The 19,722-nt window shown below is 50.8% G+C and overlaps 1 protein-coding gene across 4 annotated transcripts in view; it reads left to right on the top strand.

Annotated features, from left to right (window-relative positions):
* Window positions 1–19,722, top strand: part of AP1B1 (adaptor related protein complex 1 subunit beta 1) — a 40,572-nt gene that overhangs the window by 954 nt on the left and 19,896 nt on the right. For all 4 annotated transcript variants that reach the window (XM_014587625.2, XM_014587624.2, XM_014587623.2 and 1 more), the window contains exons 2-10: window positions 3,706–3,811; window positions 6,966–7,101; window positions 8,195–8,440; window positions 9,611–9,801; window positions 10,907–11,128; window positions 14,050–14,170; window positions 14,604–14,699; window positions 15,104–15,219; window positions 15,561–15,726. In XM_014587625.2, coding sequence (XP_014443111.1) covers window positions 3,706–3,811; window positions 6,966–7,101; window positions 8,195–8,440; window positions 9,611–9,801; window positions 10,907–11,128; window positions 14,050–14,170; window positions 14,604–14,699; window positions 15,104–15,219; window positions 15,561–15,726 — 1,400 coding nt within the window. The remainder of the gene's footprint in view (window positions 1–3,705; window positions 3,812–6,965; window positions 7,102–8,194; window positions 8,441–9,610; window positions 9,802–10,906; window positions 11,129–14,049; window positions 14,171–14,603; window positions 14,700–15,103; window positions 15,220–15,560; window positions 15,727–19,722) is intronic.

The raw sequence follows: 19,722 nt of genomic DNA, 5'->3' as shown, positions 1-19,722 counted from the left end.
TCCCTAAGAGAAAACGCACAATCTGTCAGCAACCTCACAGTGTTGTATATGTGTTTGTGTGTGGTCATGTGTTTTCTTGGTTGCAGTCAGAGTTCTCATCCTGTTGTTCATGCAGCATTATCACAAACATTTCCCGACAGTTCTAATGACTCAGTGTGGGGTCTGTGCAGTTGCTGCACTGAAATTTGCTAAGCTAGGCGGATGTCATTGGGTATTTTAGTTGTTCCTGCTTTTAAGGAAGTGGAGGATATTGTTGTGTCTGACAAATAAGCTCCAACCCTGTAAGCATCTTTCTGGACAGCCCTTCCTTTCTCCCGCCTTCCCGGATCCAAGTGAGAGTGACACATGCCTGCTGACCAGATGCAAAGAGTCTGTGTGGGATCAGCTGGCCAGGGCCTGCAGCCTGCCCCTCCTCAGGCATTTCTTTTATTGGTCCGGCCAGTTTTCACTGAGCACCTGCCATGTGCAGTGGAAGAGGCAGGCAGAGCCTCTGACCCGGCTTTGCTGGAGGCTGAGCTGGGAAATAGTTAATAACTAGGGACCACTCTGAAGGGGGATGTTGGGGAACTCTGGGTGGAGCTACCAGATGAGTGGAGGAGATGAGGGGAGAGACCCACTGGGGAGGGGAGGGAAGGGAAGAGAGGGAGAGGGTGGGCAGTCGGGCAGGAGTTACTGAGGAGCTCAGTGATGCCAGAAGAGTGTTGGGGAGGTGAATAGGGATCAGTCAGGTGAGCCAGGCCAGCAGATGTGAACTCAGTGCTGAGTGTACTGGGGTATTGGTGGTGGAGTGTTTGTGGGCTTTCTTTTGGGAAGAATGTATGGGAGAGATGTTTGGGTTTAAATCTTGAATCTGGTATCAGTAATGGTTTTCAATGAGGGAAGGCCTAGGCAGATTCCTTTTATCTTTTTGCTTTTTCTTTTTTTTCCCCGATTACCAGAGGGGCAACATGTGTTCGACAGAGAGAAGGAGAAAACACCCCCACCCCCATGAAGGGACGTGGTCTTGCCACAACCCCTTCCCCTTTTCTTAATCCTCTTGGGATTTCGGAGGCAGGGAGACCAGTACCATAGCTCTAGTGAAAGGGTGATGCCTGAGCCTGGGTGGGGGGCGCCTGATATGTGACTGAGGAGGGAGGTTTGGTGACCGACTGGAGACCCTTCGAGAAAGCAAGCATTCAAGAAGCAGTCAGGACCCACCAGCCTTCTTGGGGCTGAGGTGACAGACATAGACGCGTCCCCTGGCCGTCAGTTGTACCGTATGGGCAAACATTTAAAGCAAGGCAGGGCAGCTCGGCCCAGGCATCCAGAGCCACAGTTGTCATGGTCTGTTGGATCGCAGAGCAAGCAGGCGGCCCCTCATTCTTACAGGAGAAGGACGTGTGCTCCTTAAGTAAACGTGAACTGTGAGGTTCTTCCTGGCTTGGTAGAGCAAGCAGAGTGGCCTTGCCCCAGGCTGTGTGGCGTGGTTGTTCTTAGTTAACCATGTTTGCTGCCTCTCATCCCAAGATCTTTGCTGAGCACATTTATCCAGTCATGATTTTTTTTAAAAAGGTTTTCCTTTTTCTCTCTGTAAATCTCCCAAGAACTTAGCACTTTCCCCTTCAGGGTAGTCCCTGCTTCACAGCCCGTCGCCTAATAACAGACGAAGGCCAGGACTGTTCTGTGTGAAAGGTATCCAAAGGCAAAGGGTCACATGGCAGGTGAGCAGTAGCAGCCACCCTCAGTGCAGCCCCCGAGTGCCTGGCACTGAGGTGAACGAGTCATGTCTGAGTGGTAAATGAGGGAATCCAGCACCTCAGTCAAGAGAGACAGAGAACAGACAAGGAAACGGGCTCAGAAAAGCAGAGTGGGTGTCCTGGGTAGGCCCCGGCCTAGGGATTTAGAGCATACGCATTGAAACTGGCAGACTTGGTTTTGAACCTCAGCCCTGCCACCTGCCAGCTGCGGGTAAGTTACCACAGCCTGCATTTGCTCATCCGTAAAATGGGGACTGCAGTGTAGTTGTAGGGGCGCAGGAAGACAGTGTGGGAAAAGTCTGTGTGGCGTCAGGCTTAGAGAAAGGCTGAGGGAAACCAGTCTGCCCTCCTAACCTCTTATCTCAGTCTTCACTATCTCTCCATGGCAGGGCCCTGAACAGCCCTGTTTTTTTCTAGGTCATCAAGTTCTTGAGAACAGTTTATTCATGGGACAGCTGAATTCTCATTTTCAGAGCCAAGCAACCTCTTGTGGCTCAGGAAGTGAAACTCCGAACAGGCTGTTTTAAGTAGAGGATCTAGGAAAACAGGAAAAGCTTGCGTGTGCGGATTGGTCAAACCCTGTGCTCTCCCTGCAAACCTGGGGTGTCCAGATTATATCCCACTCAGCTGTAAGGACCTTTGTTGGAGTGCATGTAGCTGAGGAGGGCTGTCTTTTCTTCTGTGTTTTTATTATTTAATTTTCTTTCTTACTATTGTTTAATTTGCCATAGGGCACGTGCACTCACTAGAGAGAGATGGGGGATGGAGGGAGTGAGAAAGCAAGCCGCCAGATCCAGGACTCAAACTGCTGTCAATCATGTGGGAGTCCAGCACTTTAATCACCTTGTCACCTACTGGCCCCTCTACTGTGTTTTTAGCAGTCTGTGCCTTCACACTTTTTGTCTTCCTCAGGATCATCACAGCTTCCAAAGTTCCTCCCTCTTTCAATCCAGCATGACCCCCCAGCTTCCATCCTGATCATTCCTCTCCTAACAGTGGTCCCTCACTGTTGTCTGATCCAGCTAGGCCAGGGACCTCAGCTAGTAGCTCAGGGTGTCTTACTTCCCTTCCCCCAGTTGTTTTGGAAGTTGGGACAGAGAATTGTCCCTCAGTGAGGTGGGAATGGATTTCTCATGCCTGCCTCCTTTTCTTTTCTGTTTTTTTTTTTTTGGAGGGGTTTTTTTAGCTGAGGAGGGCTGTCTTTTCTTCTGTGTTTTTATTATTTAATTTTCTTTCTTACTATTGTTTAATTTGCCATAGGGCACGTGCACTCACTAGAGAGAGATGGGGGATGGAGGGAGTGAGAAAGCAAGCCGCCAGATCCAGGACTCAAACTGCTGTCAATCATGTGGGAGTCCAGCACTTTAATCACCTTGTCACCTACTGGCCCCTCTACTGTGTTTTTAGCAGTCTGTGCCTTCACACTTTTTGTCTTCCTCAGGATCATCACAGCTTCCAAAGTTCCTCCCTCTTTCAATCCAGCATGACCCCCCAGCTTCCATCCTGATCATTCCTCTCCTAACAGTGGTCCCTCACTGTTGTCTGATCCAGCTAGGCCAGGGACCTCAGCTAGTAGCTCAGGGTGTCTTACTTCCCTTCCCCCAGTTGTTTTGGAAGTTGGGACAGAGAATTGTCCCTCAGTGAGGTGGGAATGGATTTCTCATGCCTGCCTCCTTTTCTTTTCTGTTTTTTTTTTTTTGGAGAGGTTTTTGCTATAGGGCACGTGTGCTTGCCAGCCAGACAGACAGAGACAGAGAGATAGAAAGCGTGAAATCACCCCCCAGGGGGATGGCCACGCTGCAATCCCTTCTCCTCCATTCTCCTCTCGGGATCTTGGGCATGCACGCACACGTGCCTGCCATGAGTTTAAGCCACCGGGTCTGGGACACGAACCGTGGTTGACTATGTGGGAGTCCAGTGACATAGCCATTACGCTAACTGCTGGTCCCCGTCTGCCTCCTTTTCTTAGGGGAGATATTTGAACTGAAAGCCGAGCTCAACAGTGACAAGAAGGAGAAGAAGAAAGAGGCGGTGAAGAAAGTGATTGCATCGATGACCGTGGGCAAAGATGTCAGGTGTGCAGGAGCAGACCTGGTGGCCTCCAGAAGCTAGCTGACAGGGCAGGGCCTATAGCTTGGGACCCGATGAGATCTGTTCTTCAGGATGTCTAGGGACCCATGTCTCCCCTTACACAACTGTTCAGGGACCTCCTCTCCAAACAGAAGGCTTTGTTTACATAGGAGTCCCAAGCTCAGATACTGCTGGGGCAAGTGGTGGAGCAGGTGAAATGGACCAGGTCTGAAAGGCAACGGGTGATGCAGTGGGTGTGGCACCCCCTCAGAACTCCAGAGGACTGCTGCCCACTGGGGGAGACAAACCCCATGTGGCCATGTCTTCTATTTTTTTTTATAAAGGATGAGAGATTTAGATTTCATTCATTTTAAATCTCCCCGTTTTAAGTTGCCAGGTCATATTAACAGACACACATACTGTGTGGTCCAAATACAATACACATGCAGATTGGCTTTCTCCAGTTTGTCCTAGCTTCCTACCTCTGGCTTGCATGCGATGGCTGAACAGATCATGTGTAGAGTGACCGCTACACCTTTGCTTATGCTTTTCCCTTCCCAGAAAGGCCCCAGCTGGTTTTCCTGTCTTTTAAAACCCATTCAAGGAACAGCGATGGTGGTATGCACAACTAAGACACTAGGACCACACAGACCAAACCACAGCCTGGCTTTGATTCCCGGTCCAAACTGAAGGCCAGCCACAGTAGTGTGCTCCTGCCATCCCAGTGATACAGGAGGCTGAGATAGGAGAGTGGCGAGTTCAGCACTGGCCTAGTCAGCATAGGGAGATCCTATCTGAAAAAGGACCAGGCATGGTGGCATGTACCTATAACCCAGTGATGCAGGAGGACTGTGACATAGACCATATTTCAAAACAAAAAAATTCAGGACATAATCTTATACTTTATTCCATTTTCCACAAACTTTTCAAAGTCCCCTCATACTTGTGTTTATCTGCCCACTAGATTGTTAAAAGGCAAGGGCTGAATTTTATGGCAACTTAATGTTCACACAGCATCTGAGGGTCTGCAGAACACTTTGAGATATGTTTTTCTAGCAGTGCCTTACAATTCTCATATTGTAGGTCATGCTTATTTCACTGCCTCTCCCCCCCCACAAAAAAAAGATAAAGGCATAAAATGACCTCCTAACCGTCCTACAGTTAATGGCAGAATGAGGACCTGAGCCCATCCTTTCTGAAATCCAAATCCAAGGTTCTTTCATCCATCCCATCCCCTCCTGGCAGACCTGGGTGCTGATGTGGTCCCACCTTAGGCTCACACCCTCCAGACTTGCCCACGGATTGCCCCATCCCATCACCACCCTCAGCAAGAACCTCCTGACATCATCTTAGGAGAATCCATTATGCAGAGAGACCTGCTAAAGACAGGATGGCAAAGGGATTAGGTCTCTGCTGGAAAGCACAGGGATTAGGTCTCTGCTGGAAAACTGGGCCTCCCTCCAAGTCCAGTTCCTTCCAGGACAATGCTGCTCTCCTTCCACCGGACACTGCTGTCACCACCCCCCAGAGGAAATGTCTTTGTTCTTCCGTCTCAAAAGAGCTTGCTTGGCTGATGAGACAGGCTCAAAAGAGCAAGTCAGGCTTATCAGCAGTTCTTCCCCTCCCCTACCGTTCTCCTGGTATGTTACCTTCAAGGTGATGCGTCCATCTCAGGACTCTTGCCTCTTAGGGCTCAGGAAGTTCCCATGGACCTCTTCAGTCTGTGTGGTGCCATGTCTTTGCCCAGAAAAGCATGAGAATTGAGAGGGGAGGTGGTAGTTCCAGAGATAGAAAATTTACCTATAACCATATTTCACATCTCAAGGCAGCCTGTGACTAAGACCTTTGGGCATTGCATTTGTCAGAGTTCTTGAGGGAGACAGAGCCAATAGGCTATGTATAGTTATGTAAGAGGGGATGTACTGGGGGATGAGCTCATACAGTTATGGCAGCTGAGAAGTCCCACAGCAGGCCCTCTGCAGGCTGGGGATTCTGGGATGCTGATAGGGTGGCTCAGTCCAGAGGCCTCAGAGGCAGGGAAACCGATAGTGTTACTCACAGTCCAAAGTCAAAAAGCCTGAGAACCCAACCACCAATGTGAATTCCAGAGTTCAAAGGCAGGCAAGCCTTGAGTTCTGATGTCCAGGGTAGCAGATGTCTGTCCTCTCTCAAAAGAGACCCATCATCTTCCGTATTTGCTCCCTCAGGGCTCCTTGGTGGTTGGATGGTGCCCACCCACACTGAGGGCGGATCTTCCCTGCCTGGTCTGCTCACACTCACATGTTCATCTCTCCTGGAAACACCTCACAGACACACCCAGAATAACGCTTTGTCCTGTTTCCAGCTATTCCTTAGTCCAGGCAGGTTGGCACCCAATGCTGACGTCGTCGCAGGTGTCATGCTAGGACCATGCTGGGAAGGATACCCAGTGTCAGAGTGGTCACAGCACAGACTGGGGTCAGGCCTGGGTTCTCAGGCAGGATGACGTCTCTGAGCTGCTGTATTGTCTTTGGGCTTCCCGGGGCTGTTAAATGAGATTGGTATGTGGAGCCAGGCCTGCAATGCAATGTGTGCTCTGTGCATGCCATGCCAGCCTTGTGAAGGCAGCAGGGCCCATCCCGCTTCCCTGAGATCCCTGGAACCAGCGACCCCAATACAAGCAGCCTTGTTAAGTAGCAGGGAGGGAAAAAGAATCATTTCACTGATTCAGCACCTCCTGGATGTCGAAGACCAGATACCTTAAGTGTTGTCACATTTAATTGTCACAGGGGCCCTTGTGAAGTCAGTTTTTATTACACCTTTCTTGCAAATGAGGAAACTGGGATTTGGAGGATGAAGGAATTTCCCTATCATCATGTAGCCCACAAGAGGCAGAGTTGGGTTTGAGCTCCAGTTGGACCCAGAGATCCAGTCGGCCCCAGAGCTCATGTTTGAACTGTGTAAAAAGAACAAAGACATTTTTGCTTTTAAAATGACCCTTTGTGGTTCCATTCCAACAGGTATTCATGGTAACTGCATGGCTGATACCCTTCCTTTTACCGGGAAGTCCTCTTTATCATCCTTGTTCCCTCCTACCCACTGCCCTCACCCACTTCGGCTACCTGAAAATCTCTCTTCCTTCTTCAGCCTTACCCGTCCTGACTCATTTTGACCTTTCAGTGCCCTCTTCCCCGATGTGGTGAACTGTATGCAGACGGACAACCTGGAGCTGAAGAAGCTGGTGTACCTATACTTGATGAACTATGCCAAGAGCCAGCCTGACATGGCCATCATGGCTGTCAACACCTTTGTGAAGGTGGGTAGGTACCGGGTGGGAGTAGGGTATGGAGAGCTGCTCACTGTCCCCTCTCCCAGCCTTTCTGGGTTAGGGGCCCGTGGCCCTGGGTGGAAACACTCACGCTCCTGCCAGACCCTCAGACACCTCTGTCTGCCCAGCCTGAGGGCCTCTTCCTCCAGCAGAGGCTCCCACTCTCTCCAGAGGAGCAGATGCTAAAGAGCCTGCCTGCCCCAGGCCCCATGAGGTCATACAAGACTGTTGCCCCTCATGCCCGCGGAGTGGGGCACGCTGCCCTGCATCCTTTGCCAGGGCAGGATTCAGCATGTATCTTCTTTTTTTTTTTTTTTTGAGAGGTTTTTGCTATAGGGCATGTGTGCTTGCCAGAAAGACAAAGAGAGACAGGGAGACAGAAAGCGAGAAATCACACCCCCCAGGGGGCTGGGCACGATGCAATTCCTTCTCCTCCATTCTCCTTGTGGGGTCTTGGGCACATACACACACGTGCCCAGTGTGAGTTTAAGCCATTGGGTCTGGGACTTGAACTACGGTCAACTACATGGGAGTCCAGCGACATAGCCATTACACCAACTGCTGGTCCCTCAGCATGTATCTTAAGCACATGTATGTTCCTTTCTAGATTTTCTATCCACCAGTTTGAGGAGCAAGAGAAGACTTGAACTGTCAGCTCTGTGCCCCTTTAGAACACTAGCTCCCCCTCGCCTGGTTTATGCTCAGCTGAGAAAATGAGGGTTTCTGTGACCCAGTGAGGGTTGTGGTGCTAGGAGGACAGAGATTTGAATCACGGTTCTGTGACTGTGGGTGAGCTCCCACCCTTCCAAAGAGCCTTCACTTCCTCACTGAAATGAGGCCAGTATTGTATGTCTGCTGTGCAGATCGGAGGGGACAGTATGCAAAGCCGCGGTCCAGAAGCTGGCACACGCTAGTCCCTGGTAGTGGGGTTTGTGGGGTGTTCTTGGCTGCAGTTGATGAGATGCCACAGCAGTTGTGCGATGTTGCTCAGCCCAGCAGAGCTCAGACTAGAGGCCAGGGAGACTGAAGCCACACGTGGCTCACCCCGCCCCTGCCCCGGCCAATGGCTGGTTCCCCTCAGGACTGTGAGGATCCCAACCCCCTCATCCGGGCCCTGGCCGTGCGGACCATGGGCTGCATCCGAGTGGACAAGATCACGGAGTACCTGTGCGAGCCACTCCGGAAGTGCCTCAAGGATGAAGATCCATATGTGCGCAAGACAGCAGCTGTGTGCGTGGCCAAGCTTCATGACATCAATGCCCAGCTGGTAGAGGACCAGGGCTTCCTGGACACCCTTAAAGACCTCATCTCCGACTCTAACCCCATGGTAAGCCACTGCCACCCACCATGCCACCTCTACCACCTCCTGGGTTGCTTGGGAAGACCTTTGCCTGGCCGTCCCTGGTTTCTGGAAGTTGGAGAATTGCTGGGTGATCTAATTGTTCTTGTGCCTTGCGGTGGTCCAGGCACTGTCTTTGGAGTGAGCTAGACCTGGATTCCCTCTCTACGCCCTCTCTAACTAGCTGCGCGACCTTGGCCAAGCTGCCTAACCTTCCAGAGCTCTCTTTTCTTCATCAGTAAGATGGATCTAATTCTGCGTGGCTGGCAGTGCTGCGAAGGTAATGTGCCTGGCATGGCCTGGCACACAGTGGGTGTGCAGTCAACGCTAGTGCCCTCTTTCCCCTTCCAGTCACTGTCATTGTCGCTGTCTTCTCACCAACACCATCTGTAAGCCCTGAGTGTGAAGTGCTTTCCCTTTTCCTTACGTCTTTACAGTTACAGGGATCACTCTTAAAAGTACCTAAAAGCCCTGAAGACAGGACACCGGGACGTGGTTGGGTGGGGAACTCCAGTCTCCTTACCCATGGTCATGGCAGCTGTTTGAAGAGTGGTTTGACAGCCTGTTTAAAATGAAATGTCCAAACTCCTGGGCACAGCCAGCCCCACGCTGTATCCTAGAGAAACACTGATGACACACAGACCCTGAGTGGCCACACAGGGACTGGCGTGGAGCACGGTTTGTCACGGGAAGAGTTGTATGCAGTGTGGCACACTCACAAAAGCAACAGCTCTAGAGGAAGTGGGTAGAGGGCCCCGGGCAAGCTCCTCTCTCCAGCCTGCGCCCACTCTCAGTAGGCTCAGGGGCTCTGCAGGAAACTCCCAGCTTGAGAAGCACAGTTGACAACTCTGAAGTGAGCCGTTGTAGCTGGTAGGCAGGGGCTGTCGTCGGGTCGCTGGGAATGCATTCTCTTGCCAGGCACTTGGCTCTAGGTCTGTCTTGTTTTTTTAAATAGCAGGAACACTTCTTTTAGTTTCAGGCCACAGAGGAGTCAGCAGGGTGAGCGCTTGGAGTGGGTTTCAAGGTTCTAGACACTGCCCACTTGGTCATGTTCCTTTCAGGTTGTTTGCCCTCTGAGCAGCCAGCATCATTAGCCTCACTGCTCCCTGCCCTGTGAGCAGCACCCCCAGCCCCTGCCCTTTCTCTCTTCTCAACCAGGTCGTGGCAAATGCAGTGGCTGCCCTCTCGGAGATCGCGGAGTCTCATCCCAGCAGCAACCTGCTTGACTTGAACCCGCAGTCCATTAACAAGCTGCTGACAGCTCTGAACGAGTGCACTGAGTGGGGCCAGATCTTCATCCTAGACTGCCTGGCCAACTACACCCCCAAGGATGACCGAGAGGCCCAGAGGTGAGCAGGCTGCCCACTACCGGTTCGTCCCGCCAGACCTGAGTCTCCTGGGGCTCAAGTCGTGAACTGAGTCATGAGCTGGGTCTTGGGCTTCGTGGACCCCTTCTTGGGCCCTGCCACACAGGCCAGCCTCAGACATACCTTAGGAAGGCGTGTTTGTTTCCCATTGCTGCAGAGCCAGACGTCCAGCCGAGTTGCTTCAGGCAGTCAGCTCCTGGCTCGGTATGGGCACAGACAGTCCCTGGCCTGGGAACTGACCAGAGACCCCGTCACCTCAGACCGAGTCCAGGAAATGGGTAGATAGCATCAGAGCCACTGTCCATTGGGTCCTCACTGAGTGCCTGGGGCTTCCAGGTGCTTCCACACAGTGGATACTCTTGTTTTGTTTCTGTTTTTGTTTTTTGCTATAGGGCATGGTCGCTCACTAGAGAGAGACAGAGAAGGAAGAAAAGTGAGAAATCACCCCTTGGGGTGTTGGCTACACTGCAGTCGCTTCTCCATTCTCCTCTTGGAATTTTGGGCATGCACACATGCATGCCCAGCTTGTTTTCCAGCTGCCGGGCCTGGGACTGGAACTGTGCAGTCAGCCATGTAGGATCCAGCTGCCTTCACCACCATGCCACCAGCTGGCCCAATATATATTCTTGAGAGCAACTCTGTTAAGGAGGCCCTGTTATCCCCCATTTTACAGATGAGGAAACTCCAGCCTAGAGGGGAAGGGGTTGTACAGATCACCAGGCGGGGCTCTTCTGGACTCCTGGCCTCAACCAGCAGAATACAGTGATATCCTGCTCCTTTAGAAAGCCTTGGCAATAGTGGGAAGGAAGGGGGGACTTTTACAGTGTCTTCTGTGTGCCAGGCACTGAACTCGTTCTTCGTCTCCGTCAAGCCCCCAGCAACCCTCAGACGCAGGCAGCATCACCTGACTTTATAGATGAGGAAACCAGGGCTCTGTGTGGTTTGAACCTGCTTGGGGTCAGGAAGCAAGCAGCAGAACCAGGATCCAGATCTTCCTCCTACAGAAGACGTGCTATTTTGATAACTAAAAATAGAATGTTTCCCCCTTGTCTGTCTGTCCTGTTGGCCCTGTTGGAACGGACCCCAGCATCTGTGAGCGGGTCACCCCTAGGCTCTCCCATGCCAACTCTGCTGTGGTGCTGTCTGCCGTGAAGGTGCTGATGAAGTTCATGGAGATGCTGTCCAAGGACCTGGACTACTACGGCACACTGCTCAAGAAGCTGGCCCCACCCCTCGTCACGCTGCTGTCAGCTGAGCCGGAGCTGCAGTACGTGGCCCTGCGCAACATCAACCTCATCGTGCAGAAAAGGTACCGAGATCGCCACACACCCGTCAGTGCACACCCCTGGAGGAGTCTCTTCTCCTGGGAGCAGGGCTCTCCGGGAAACTGACTTGTCACTGTGCAGGGACTCTCAGAGATTAACCTAAACTTTCTCAGCCAGGGGCAACTTTGCCCCCAGGGGTCATTTGGCACTGTCTGGAGACAGTTTTGGTTGTCCCAGCTGGGAGGATGCTCCAGGCATCTAGTGAGTAGAGGCCAGAGATGCTGCTCAGCACCCTGCAGCAGGGGGCCCTGTAACCCAGATGTTGGATGGCCTCCAAGTCCACGAGCCCTCCTGAAATGCGATACGAGATTGCGCGTATACACACACATGCACATCTTTCCCGGGAATAGAGGCATAGCTCTAGGTAAATTCCCCGTGATTGGAAGACTTCAGGATGGTGAGAAATCATTGGACCCTTTGTCATGCTTGAGTCTGGGGAGGGGTATTTCAAGGTCACTCAGTGCCATGCCACCCAAGTCCCCCCTTTACCACATGAGAATGACTGCAGCTGAAAGCCACTGCTCCCAGACAAGGGTCTAGTTCCTGGGGTGGATGAGGCTGAAAAACAATTGAGCAACCCTGGGTTCCAGGGATTCTCTGAGCGATCCCCCTCCTTCCTATGAGACGGCTCTGAGTGAGGGGGTCCTGAGGTTCTGGGGAGTGGGATTGGCCCCCTGAATTCTCCTCCCAGCCTTTTTAGCTATCGAGCACCCATATGCTACAACAGCTCCTGTTACTGGGAGCTGGTATACCAGAGTGAGGCCTCTAGGCAGTCTCTCTGGGAAGATCACATGCCCTCCTTGTAGCGTCAGTCTGGTTTTCAGTCCTGTCCTGGGGCCCCACAGACCCATCAGATGGGACCACTTGTGAAAGTTTGGGCTGTAAATGTGGGAAAGCTTCCTGCATGATTAAGAAAGGGGTGTCGCCAGCCCACGTGTGTGCCTGCCCAAAATCCTGAGAGGAGAGTGGAGAGGGGGTTACAGTGTGGCCATCCGCCCAGAGGGCAATTTCTTGCTTTCTGTCTCTTTGTCTCTCTGTCTCTCCACCAACCGTACTTGCCCTCTGGCAAAAATCTCTCAAAGAAAAGGGGATTAGTGATACGAGGGCTTCACTGCTGCAGTGTGGGTCCTTACACACCCGTGCCCTGTCACAGGAGTTAATACAGTACAGGGCCCTGTAGATCCAGGTCAGCATAGAGGGCTCCGTGCGCTATATTTAACATGGTAAATCTTTTAAGAAGTTGTCCATGTTGCTTAGACACGACCTGGCTCAGGCCTGGGTAACTTTTGCCAAGTTCTGGTTGCAGAAATCATCTTCTCGCTACCCACCTTGAGGTCTTGCCTCTCCCACGGGGCACAGCAGGCTCCTTGCTCCGCTGGGCCTCCCACAGTTATGCAGCACTGAACCCCTCGGCTTCCTCCTTTTTCTCTGCATGTGTTCTCTCTTCCTTCCTGTCTGTCCCAACCCTTCTCCTTTTTCCTTTGTGTTCTGAAAAGGGCATGGGAGTAGGAGTTGGGGTGGTGACTGTCATCTTCCTCTCACCCTTATTGGCATTAGTGTGACCTACTATGAGCCTCTCACCCTCTCTGAGCTTTCTCTATCTAAGGAAAATGAGTGGGTGGTGCCAGTGGAAGGGAGAATGCTGCCCTTGCCGTAGGGCAATGACATGTGCAGGAGTGCCTGGCTGGTGACAGCCCCCGCCTCGCTCGTGGCTTCTCTGAGGCAGGCATCGATCATGTGGAGTGCTTTGCATCGAGCTCACAGCAGGCCTAGTACACAGATGTCTGTTTCAGAGTCCCTAAGACCGCCCCCATGTTTGGAGCTAACTACTAAGACTCACAGGACTCAGCATGTCATTGTACACAGGGCAAAGATTTTTTTTCTTTATTTATAATAGAGCATGTGTGCACACGTGTGAGGGAGGAGAGGAACAGAGAGGGGTATCCTCCACTAGGTCTGGTCACTTGATGAGCCCCATCCTCCAGCCCTCTAGCCCAGATCTTGGGCTCTCATGCATGTGCCCTGCCTGTTTCAGGCCATCTGGGCCAGAGATTTGAACCATGGTCACCATGTATCCAGTTTCTCTTGAGTAGCACTTGACCAGTGTACCATGGAGCTGACCCCTCATGGCCAAGTTTCTGAGGATATCCAGCTGGCTCATAAGGGAGAAAGGTGCAGGCAGAGTCCAGAGGACTCCATGAGAAGCTTCTTTATGTTCTGTCCCTCCCATGGGAGAGTACACAGAGCCCACTTGTCCCACAGTGACAAAATGCAACAACGTGTGTGTAGGGCTTGCTTCCGCCCAGGGAAGCCTGTTTGAGACTTGGCATCTAAGGTTTCTGTTGGGGATACCTATCAAAATTCCAGAAGAGAGGCAGGGCATATTTGCTTATACCAATAATCCAGGCATGACGACCCACCTTTATCATTTAGGCAACAGTGAGAACTCTCTGAAAATCCGAGCTCCCACGCACCAGGCAGGCCTCTCTAAGACTAGTGGACTCTGGCCTGCCATGCACTTTGCCAGAGGCTTTCCTGCACAGCGTCATTCCCACTTAATGGGAGAAGAAACAGGCCTGAATTCACAAGCTGAGATGGGCTTTGAATCTGTTGGATTCCCAAAACTGTCACAGGGAACTGCCGGCCTCTTGGCTATGACTGTCTCTTGCTTTATTCCCTCTTCCCTTCCTGCAGTGTGAGCCGATGTACAGTAGCCAGGCTGAACCTGGCTCAGGCTGGTCAACGGGCCCTCAGGCCAGGAGTCATTGCCGGGTGCAGCCGTGGCAATGACTACCTATCAGGCTCCACCTCAGACACCCCAAAATGCCCCAGCAATCATGGAGGCGTTGTCTCATAGGGCTTATGCCTGGCTTTTTGCTCTCTGGGCATCCTGCCCCACTACCAGGCCCGAGATCCTAAAGCACGAGATGAAGGTCTTCTTTGTGAAGTACAACGACCCCATCTACGTGAAACTGGAAAAGCTGGACATCATGATCCGCCTGGCCTCCCAGGCCAACATCGCCCAGGTCAGCAGAATGTGGCGGTCAGGGCGTGGGCCTGAGCGTTAGCCACCTCCACCACCAATGGACTGTGGTCTCTGGGCTGGCTGAACAGCCCCACTGTAACAGTTCATCTCACGGAGAGTGTCTAGCATGGGGACTGGGGCTTTGTAGGCAAGCGTTTTTTTGTTTTTTTGTGACTAATGCATGTTCTCCCTGTTATTATTACCTATTCATTAAAAAGTAGTGGTTGGATGTGTTAGCTAGATAACCTAGAACAAGGGTGGTACAGACTTGCCCCTAGTTTTTCTCTGCTTTCCTCTTGGGGCACCTGACAGCGCTTTTTATCCTTTGGGCCTTTTACCTCAAGTAAGGGGTAGACTCCCATCCTAGGGGCCTGTGTATGGTGTTGCAAGAGTCACCGTGTCAGATCTCCCGGAAACTTATCTCTGGGCTGCAGGTGCTGGCAGAGCTGAAAGAGTATGCGACAGAAGTGGATGTGGACTTCGTCCGAAAGGCTGTGCGTGCGATTGGCCGCTGTGCTATCAAGGTGGAGGTGAGGTTCTGGGATCTGTCCTTGGCCAGGGGAGGGGAAGGGAGCCGAAACCAGTCTGACTCTAGCAGAGGTTAGCAGCTGCAAGTGGTCAGGAAGGCCTCAGGGTCACAACCAAGCCTCACACTCAACACTTGCTTGGCCCAGAGAAGCTCTAAGGACCACCACCACCACCACCACCCCACCCCCCGTTCTCAAGAACTCTGCCTCTGGCTTCTGCTCAGTCTCGTTCTGTCTTCCAGGGCTATCCTTTGGCTCTCATTCTCTCTGTTATTCTGGGGAGTGTTCTGTTCTCTCATGTGTTGAGGCAGGTGGCCAAGGAATAGCTGACTTTGAGCCTTTAGTCATGGATCCGCTGGAAATGGGGTACAGGGACCCTACCCCACTCTCCTCCTCTTCCCTCACAGCAATCTGCAGAGCGCTGTGTGAGCACGCTGCTCGATCTCATCCAGACCAAGGTCAACTATGTGGTCCAGGAAGCCATCGTGGTCATTAAGGACATCTTCCGCAAGTATCCCAACAAGTGCGTGCCCACCCCTCCCAGTGAGAGGGCAGTCTGCACCTGCATGAGGATGGGATTGGAAGGGACTGGCGGGGAGGAAAAGGAAGGAGGGCCTCTCCCCTCTTCCCTGTTTCCCTGCCATAAGCATCAGTCTCAAAAGAAACCATTTGTTTTTCTTATTTCTTCTGAACTACCTCTGCTCTGTTCCCTAGGCAAAAATAAGAGTTAAAACATAACAGATAAAACTTAAGTCCCATCTGCGTGCATACCTCCTCATGAGGTCCTAAGGGGCAGCTGCCTGTCTCCCCTGGGCTGCCCAGCTCCTTCCGTGCTCACATGTCACCTGTACGCTGGTCTCCCAGGTATGAGAGTGTGATCGCCACTCTGTGTGAGAACCTGGACTCCCTGGATGAGCCCGAAGCCCGAGCTGCCATGATCTGGATCGTAGGCGAATATGCCGAGCGGATTGACAATGCAGACGAGTTGCTGGAGAGCTTCCTGGAGGGCTTCCATGACGAGAGCACCCAGGTGAGCCACCAGGGCATGCACGCTGACTTGCCAGTTCTGATCTGGAGTGGCCTGACCTGCCTCTTCCTCCTGATCCATGTTGACCTGTGGACAGACAGATGAGGCATGGGTGTTTGGTGTGGCTGACTTTCCTCCCGCTGCAGACCTCAGGGGGACAGCATGAGAGATAGGCAGGCGAGGTTCTGGTTTTGTCCTAATTTTATATTTACCTTTGGATAAGCAATCCATTAACTTGGTTCAAAATTGAAAAGGTACAAGAGGACAAATAGTGAAGTCTTCCTTCCCACACTTTACCAGCCACCAGTTCTGCTCCCAGAGGTCACCAATGTTTTTGGTTTCCTGGGGATGCTCCCAGAGGTTGTTGCAGAATACGCATGCACACACATCCCTACGTACTTACATATGCACATGGAAACATACATGCATACATTCCAGTCAATTCTCACTGTTCTGATATTTATGTTCTTTCATCACCACTAACACCGAACCATTGCTCCTAGGAGAAATAGGGTCCTAGGAGTGTCTGGACACATTTTTGTCACTTGATCAAGGTATAACCTTTTTATACGTGTTTCTGCTTTAGGACATCTTATTTAATACTTACTTAATATGTATTGTTGGGGGGTTTTTTCTTTTTATTTTAGACAATTTTTTTGAGAATTATTTAATTTAATTTAATTTATTTTATTTTAATTTGACCAGAGAGGAACAGAGACAGAGAGAGAGAAGTGAGAAAGCAAGCTGCCAGGTCTAGGACTTGAACTGCTATCAGCCATGTGGGAGTCTAGCGCCCTTAACCACCATACCACTGGCTGGTCCCCCCTTTTTTTATTTTTAATTGCCAGAGGGTGAGTGCGTTCACCAGAGTGTGAGAGAGAGGGAGAAAGCATCCCCCAGAGTGGCAATGCCACAATCCCTTTTCTGTTTCTCCTGTCAAGATTTGGAGCAGGGGCCAGCAGGTGCCATGCTGGTTAAGGGTGCTGGACTCCCACATGGCTGACTGTGGTTCAAGTACTGGACCTGGCAGCTTGTTTTCTCACTTTCCCTCCTTTCCTCTCTCACTCTTACTCTGTCCCCCTCTGGTCAAATTTATAAATACATACATACATAAAGTTAGATAAAATAATTTAAAAAAAAAACAGATTTCGGGCACATACACCTGGCATGGTTTTCAAGTTGCCAGGGCTGGAGTTTGAACTGTGCAGTCACCCGTGTGGGATCTGGCTCCCTTAACCACAAGGCTGTGGGACTGACCCTAGTGTATATTGTTGATTCATTAACATTGGGCTCATGGCCAATAGCACGGTCACTCATGCCTGGGCTAAGCTTGTCTGGCGCAAGTTTTTTTTTTCCAGAAGGCGTATCACCCCCTTGTGCTTCGGAGCAGTGGGCAGCACTTCGGCACTACGCTTGGTGCTGGTGGGAGGGCTTTTTAAAATTATTTATTTAGTTTTATTTATTCATTCATTTTTTTAAAAATTTGACCAGAGAGAGACAGAGAAAGAGAGAGAAAGAGCAAGAAAGCAAGCCACCAGATCCGAGACTCAAATTGTGGTTGACCATGTAGGAGTATCCAGCGCCTTAACCACCACACCACCCACTGGTCCCCAAGGGGCCTTTTTAAACAAGGAAATTACCAAGAAAAGACTCAAAACTATGAAAAACAAGACCATAGAAAGGATGATTGTGTACAGTATGAGAGCTGAAATAAGAAAGTGTCACCCTGCTTGACCTCACCTGGGAATATGCGTGTCAAGCCACTTAAAGTTTGCACCCTGTCTGCAGTTGACCACATAAATGTCATGAGTATTGCTTTGGGGGGTTTGAGAAATTTTAGCCAGTAAGCAGATTCACAGATATGGACTCCACAAATATTGAGGATGGACTGCATGTGTGTATTTCCCTTCTCATTTGCTTTTAAACACTACAGGTATACAAATTCAAAGCATTGAGTACTTTGCCCTTTTTTTTTGGAGAGGTTTTTGCTATAGGGTACATGCACTCACCAGAAAGACAGAAAGAGACAGAAAGTGAGAAGTCACCCTCCAGGAGGGACGGCCACGCTGCAGTCCCTTTTCCTCCATTCTCTCGGGATCTGGAGCATGAGTGCACACACGCCCGGCGTGAGTTAAGCCACTGGGTCCAGGACTCAAACCGCAGTTGACTACAGGGGAGTCCATCAACATAGCCATTTTGCCAACTGTTGGTCCCACTTTGCCTTTTTCTTTAAAAATATATCTGAAGGCAGGACCAGTAGTTAGCGTAATGGCTATGTCGCTGGACTCCCACGTAGTCGACCGTGGTTCACGTCCTGGACCCGGTGGCTTAAAACTCAGACCAGGCATGTGTGCGTGCGTACCCAAGATCCCAAGAGGAGAACGGAGGAGAACAGAGGAGAAGGGATTGCAGCATGGCCATCCCCCCTGGGGGGTGATTTCTCACTTTCCGTCTCTGTCTCTCTCTGTCTGTCTGGTGAGCGCATGCGCCCTATAGCAAAAACCTGTTCAAAAATATATATATATATATCTGAAGGCCATGCCATTGTTTTTTTGTTTTTGTTTTGTTTTAATTGCCAGAGGGCTTGTCAGAGAGGGGGGAAGGAAAGGGAGCAATAAAGCACCCTTCAGTGGGGTGTATTCATGCTGCAGTCCCTTCCATTTCTCCGTCTTATTGGGATTTTGGGCCTGCACACATGTGCACGCGGTATGTTTTTCAAGCTACCAGTGTAAGGATTCAAACTGTGGTCAGCCATGTGAGATGAGGCTCCCTTAACTACTAGACTACCGAGACAGGCTCATGCCATTAATTTATGAATTTATGTTTTATTAAACTGGCCTTTCCTGGTGGATGTTTAAGTGTCTATGGCTCTTCTAAACAGTATTACTATGACTAATCTGTGTAATCCATACCTGCAAATATATGTGTAGGATAAATTCTTAGAAACAGAATGCATGGATGGGACCGGCAGGTGGCGTGGTGGTTAAGGGCGCTGGACTCTCACGTGGCCAACCGTGGTTCAAGTCTCTGACCTGGTGGCTTGCTTTCTCACTTTCTCTCTCTTTCTCACTCTGTCCCTCTCTAGTCAAATTAAAATAAATAAATAAACAGTCAAATAAAGTAATCATTTTTTACAAAAGAAAGAATGCATGCAAAAAGGGCATGTGCACTCAAGGTTTCAGAAGACGTTGCCAGGTTTCCCTCAGTGCAGAGATGATACCCATCTCAGACAGCGGGACTGTCCTTTTTCTATTTTATTTATTTATTTATTTTTTCATGAGCAAGAGAAAGAGAGAGCACCCCCAACAGGGTGCATTGCAGTCCAGCCCCAGCCTCAGCCAGCCCTGGATCACTTGTGTGCTCTGCATACTAGGTGGGTCTGAAGACAAGCGCCTTGCCACGTGGGTCATCCTAGTAGTGCATAATGTTTCACTGCTGCACCACCATCCAGCCCCCAGCCCCGGCCTGTCTCTTTCTACCTCCTTATAAGCCTCCTACTTTGTTTTTGCTAATCTGAGAGATGTTGAGGGGTCCCTCTGTGTCATTTTGTTTGCAGTTCTGTTACGAGTGAGGTTAAGCATCTTGTAATTTGTATTCTCTTTCTTGCACACTGGGAGCTGTCTCATGCATGTGGGCCTTTAAAGTCTGTGGGGCCAGCAGGTGACATGGTAGTAAAGGCACTGGATCCCACATGGGCAATTCCGTGGTTTAAATCCTGGACCCAGCCGCTTGAAAAACATGCTGGGCACGTGTGTGCTTGCCCAAAATCTCGAGAGGAGAGTGGAGGAAAAGGGATTGTATTGTGGCCATCCTCCCAGGGGATGATTTCCCATTTCTTTTCTCTGTGTCTCTTTCCTGTCCCTATGTTAAAAATCTTATTAAAAAAAAAAAAGAGGTCTGTTTGTGAATACAGAAATCGTAGCTGCCTAGTGGGGGCAGTGTAACCCCATGAGTCCAAGTATGGGCCTTGGAGTCAAAGATCCCAGAGCCTACACCCTT

This window comes from Tupaia chinensis, unplaced genomic scaffold (assembly GCF_000334495.1).
Source record: "Tupaia chinensis unplaced genomic scaffold, TupChi_1.0 Scaffold000226_1, whole genome shotgun sequence".
In the NCBI taxonomy this organism is placed as follows: Eukaryota; Metazoa; Chordata; class Mammalia; order Scandentia; family Tupaiidae; genus Tupaia; species Tupaia belangeri.
The sequence above is the reverse complement of the archived record's forward strand: the minus strand, read 5'-3'. Positions and strand labels throughout refer to the sequence as shown.